We start from the raw sequence: 3,488 nt of genomic DNA, 5'->3' as shown, positions 1-3,488 counted from the left end.
GAGAGAGAGAGAGAGAGAGAGAGAGGTGGAGAGAATGGGAGGGGTGACATCCTGCACACTTTTATATTGTATTGCCACTGAGCTCCTGATAATTTCCTTTGGAGGGGAGATGAAATAAGGGCAAACATTAACTTACCAACTAAAGCAGAATCCGGCAATTACTCCCCACATAAATATTTCTAGCAGTGTATACGACACATAAAGTATCTGATATACTTATCACTGTTCAACGTACTACAGCGTAAAAATCAAGGTACGAAGTATGAGGAAGCATGAGGAAGCAACTTCCTTTCCCACGCTTTTGAGCCACCAAAAGTGAACTTCTAAATATAGAATGAACGCGATGACCGTTCGTTGCATTGATCCCGCTTTCCTGTCCAGTTCCACCTTCCAGTAGATCGTTATTCGCCTGTTGGCAAAATTTTCTTAGCAATAAAGAGAGGGGAATGAGTCATAGGCAGAGGATAAACCGGATGTTTCTCATTTTTCACGGTTAAAAAAGGAATATATTGAATGACAAAACGCGTAGCTCAAGCGTTGCGCTTAGTCCGTGTGCACGCTCCTTGTTGCTTTTGGACAATAAGTCAGGAGCGCCCAGATTAAGAGAAGGCATCAAGGGACTTGCACGCCATTCACAAGCAATTGCTGACAGACTCTTCAATGCGAAACCGATAAAATCTATGGATAAAGCCAAAACAAATAGTTGCCGTACGAGTCCTCGGCGTCATAACCCTAGATCATTCGAGAATTCAAAAGAGAGAAGTAAAATCGTATTGTTCAAGGTCCGGATCTTACCACAATATCTCCTGACCAGAAGCATGGCTTGCACTCAACAATTCGGCTACGAAAGAACAAGAGTCATGCAAACTGCAGATAATCCAATCCATCAATCCGTATCCCCCCCTCCCCTTCCTTTCCATTCTTCTCCAAAGGATCAGGGTAAAGCACGAGGCAGTCCCAGAGAAGAAGAAAAGAAAAATATAACCAGACTATGCATGTCAAAAAATTGCACTGCAGTTCCTTCAATACTCACTGATCGTGGCCTCGGGAATAACCGCCCTTGAAATTTAGGCGATGATTAGGCCTAGAAGACAATGGATAACGAAGATGGTTAGATTAGTACTGATGTGTCTTGATGACGCCCAGACCCTATCGTGAAAGCATATAAAGAGCGTGGCTGTCAAAGTCAACCAACTCAGCACACACACCCCACTCCCCGCACATCCCCACTTCCCACACACAACAACAATTCCTCGGAACAACTTCCCCCGTCAGCGTGTCACATATACAATAGAACACAATGGTTCTCACTCGCGCGATGCAAACACTAGCGTCGAAGTAACCAGCAACGACACAACATCGTTGACACACACAAGACATTCGCGCGATTCACATTCTGGAATCAATGTCGAGACAATCGGCAGAGAGGGCATCGCCGGCTTTGACGATGGGGCCGAAGGCTCCGTCAACGTCCATGCTAATGCCTCCAGCACCAGCACATCTAGTCACGGTGCCCTTCAACCGAACACAATCAAAGAGGACCAGCCCTCCTCCACAGGATTGACGTCCTCCAACCCGAAGACAGTGCAAGCTGCGCATGTCGTCGAAAAGAAACGTAAACGAAATGGTAAGTCTCCCTCTTCATTCCAGTTCAAAGTTCCTCATTAAAATATCTATTCCAGCCAAGGTCCTTGATAGCCAGCCACAGGCATCGGGATCTTCCACCGAAAGTCCGCAAAATTCTCGTGAAGGTAAGTTAGACCTCCATACGTAAGTGCAGCATTGAGCTGACATAAGGCCCAGAACTTCCGGGAGTCTCCTCCCTGCCCCCTCCCAAGCCGAAGGCTCGTAAAAAGCGTGGCCATGGGTGGACCCGCAGAAAAATTAGAAGGGCGACTACTCAAGGTTGTGCTGTCCGGGTAGGCGGCAAACGCCCAGTCGAGGGCGTCGATGGCGAAGAAGACGAGGCAAGGCCAACGAAGAGGCGGCGTATTAGTGAGGAGGCCGTTGCGGGGCCATCCAACGCACGTTCAATGTCGTTGGACAACACGATTGGTGCGACCAACATCCGTCAGCTGCGATCGCGCAGCATCGTCTCCCCCGCAGATCCCGCAAACGAGGGAAGCGACGAGGGAAACAGGACGACGAGGTCGTCATCTCCAGATCGTGCATCAGAACGACCGACTTTAGAAGATACACTAGAAAATGAGGTAGACTTCACTCTCATAAAAACAGAGGATGAAGAGGAGGATCACCTCTGGGATACTCCTCCGCCTCGGGATTTGAGTCTGCTGATGCCAGAATACGAACTGGTAACCGAGGACACGTCCCGATTTGACAGTAACCGGAGTACGCCGGAGCTGACGACTGGACGTGACGGGTCCCATAGGGATAGAAGCGAATCGGCCGGCTCAACGCCCGTAGGAACGCCGCGGGCCCAATCAGCGGACGTCCAATCGTTTGATAGATCCCTTGTGATCGTTCTTCCGGGAACGATGGAGGAAGCGGAGCCACCAGACGAGTTGATGGACGTTCGGGATGAGGGTGAGGACGAGGACGAGGACGAGGGCGAGGACGATGTTTCGGTTTCTTCCGTCCCCGTTGACAGAAGAAGATCAAGGGCTCCCAGCCCTCCATCTCTTCCTCCGTCACACTCCGTCTCAAGACTTTCAACTCCCTAGCGTGGTGAGGAGACAGAAAGCGCTAGATAGTTCGTATGGATGTCACCAAAAGAAGCGGTCTCCATACAGTCTTGAGCGTCACGACCATATCCGACCAAGCTTAGAGGTCTCGAATTTTTATCGTTCATCTCGACAGCCGTCCAGAGGAAGATGCGTACGATCAAGAAAGAGATCATTCCACACCTCGATTACGGTAACGAACCGCAAAGTGGGCCATCTCGGCTTCTTGTGTCTGTCTTGTTAGTCCGGGTGTCGGTAATGTGTCCACGGACTTTGGAATCGACCATCGTCAGCAGAGCGTCTGCTCCCTGCTAGATAAACGCTATCCGCCGTTTGTCCGAGTCTTCCGAAGTGTATATCAGCAACTTGACAGTGTCCTCCGATGCAACAGCGAGTTGAACGATATTGTCGGGAGTCCATATAACAACGTCGGTGATAGCCCTTCATTACTTTCGGCACGTTTTTCACTGCTTTCCGCTGTCCCGCTTCCACGACCGCACCCTAGCTCCTTCCTCGTCCTTCCGCGAATGCTTGCTCTCGGCCCGCTCTGTACTTGAACTTGTTTCTGTATTTGTATCTCTTGTTTCCTCTTTATTTTCTCTCTGTTTCGCACTTCCTGTACGGCCATGGCTTCCTTCTCCCTGTAATAATATAAAAGCGATGCCCAATTCGGCGTCGGCTTTTGGCTTGCTGATCTTTCGAGATCAGTCAAGCTTCCTCATAATCCGGTTGCTTGAAGTGCCCTTCAGAAACGAACACCAAGAAGATTATATGCGAGACAACAATAGAGAGTCTCAGCCATCCCAG

At 49.6% G+C, this 3,488-nt stretch overlaps 1 protein-coding gene across 1 annotated transcript; it reads left to right on the top strand.

Moving 5' to 3' along the window:
• Positions 1-1,094: 1,094 nt before the first annotated feature.
• Positions 1,095-3,238, top strand: FOMMEDRAFT_163200 (uncharacterized protein; the record flags this gene model as incomplete). Its single annotated transcript, XM_007272206.1, has 7 exons — positions 1,095-1,110; positions 1,147-1,270; positions 1,332-1,627; positions 1,683-1,751; positions 1,804-2,647; positions 2,818-2,874; positions 2,926-3,238. The coding sequence occupies 7 exons, from the start codon at positions 1,095-1,097 to the stop codon at positions 3,236-3,238; spliced, it is 1,719 nt and encodes a 572-aa protein (XP_007272268.1).
• Between the last annotated feature and the right edge of the window lie 250 nt (positions 3,239-3,488).

Source organism: Fomitiporia mediterranea (assembly GCF_000271605.1).
Source record: "Fomitiporia mediterranea MF3/22 unplaced genomic scaffold FOMMEscaffold_402, whole genome shotgun sequence".
Taxonomy (NCBI): domain Eukaryota; kingdom Fungi; phylum Basidiomycota; class Agaricomycetes; order Hymenochaetales; family Hymenochaetaceae; genus Fomitiporia; species Fomitiporia mediterranea.
Note: the sequence above shows the minus strand (reverse complement) of the source record. Positions and strands in the feature narration are given on the sequence as shown.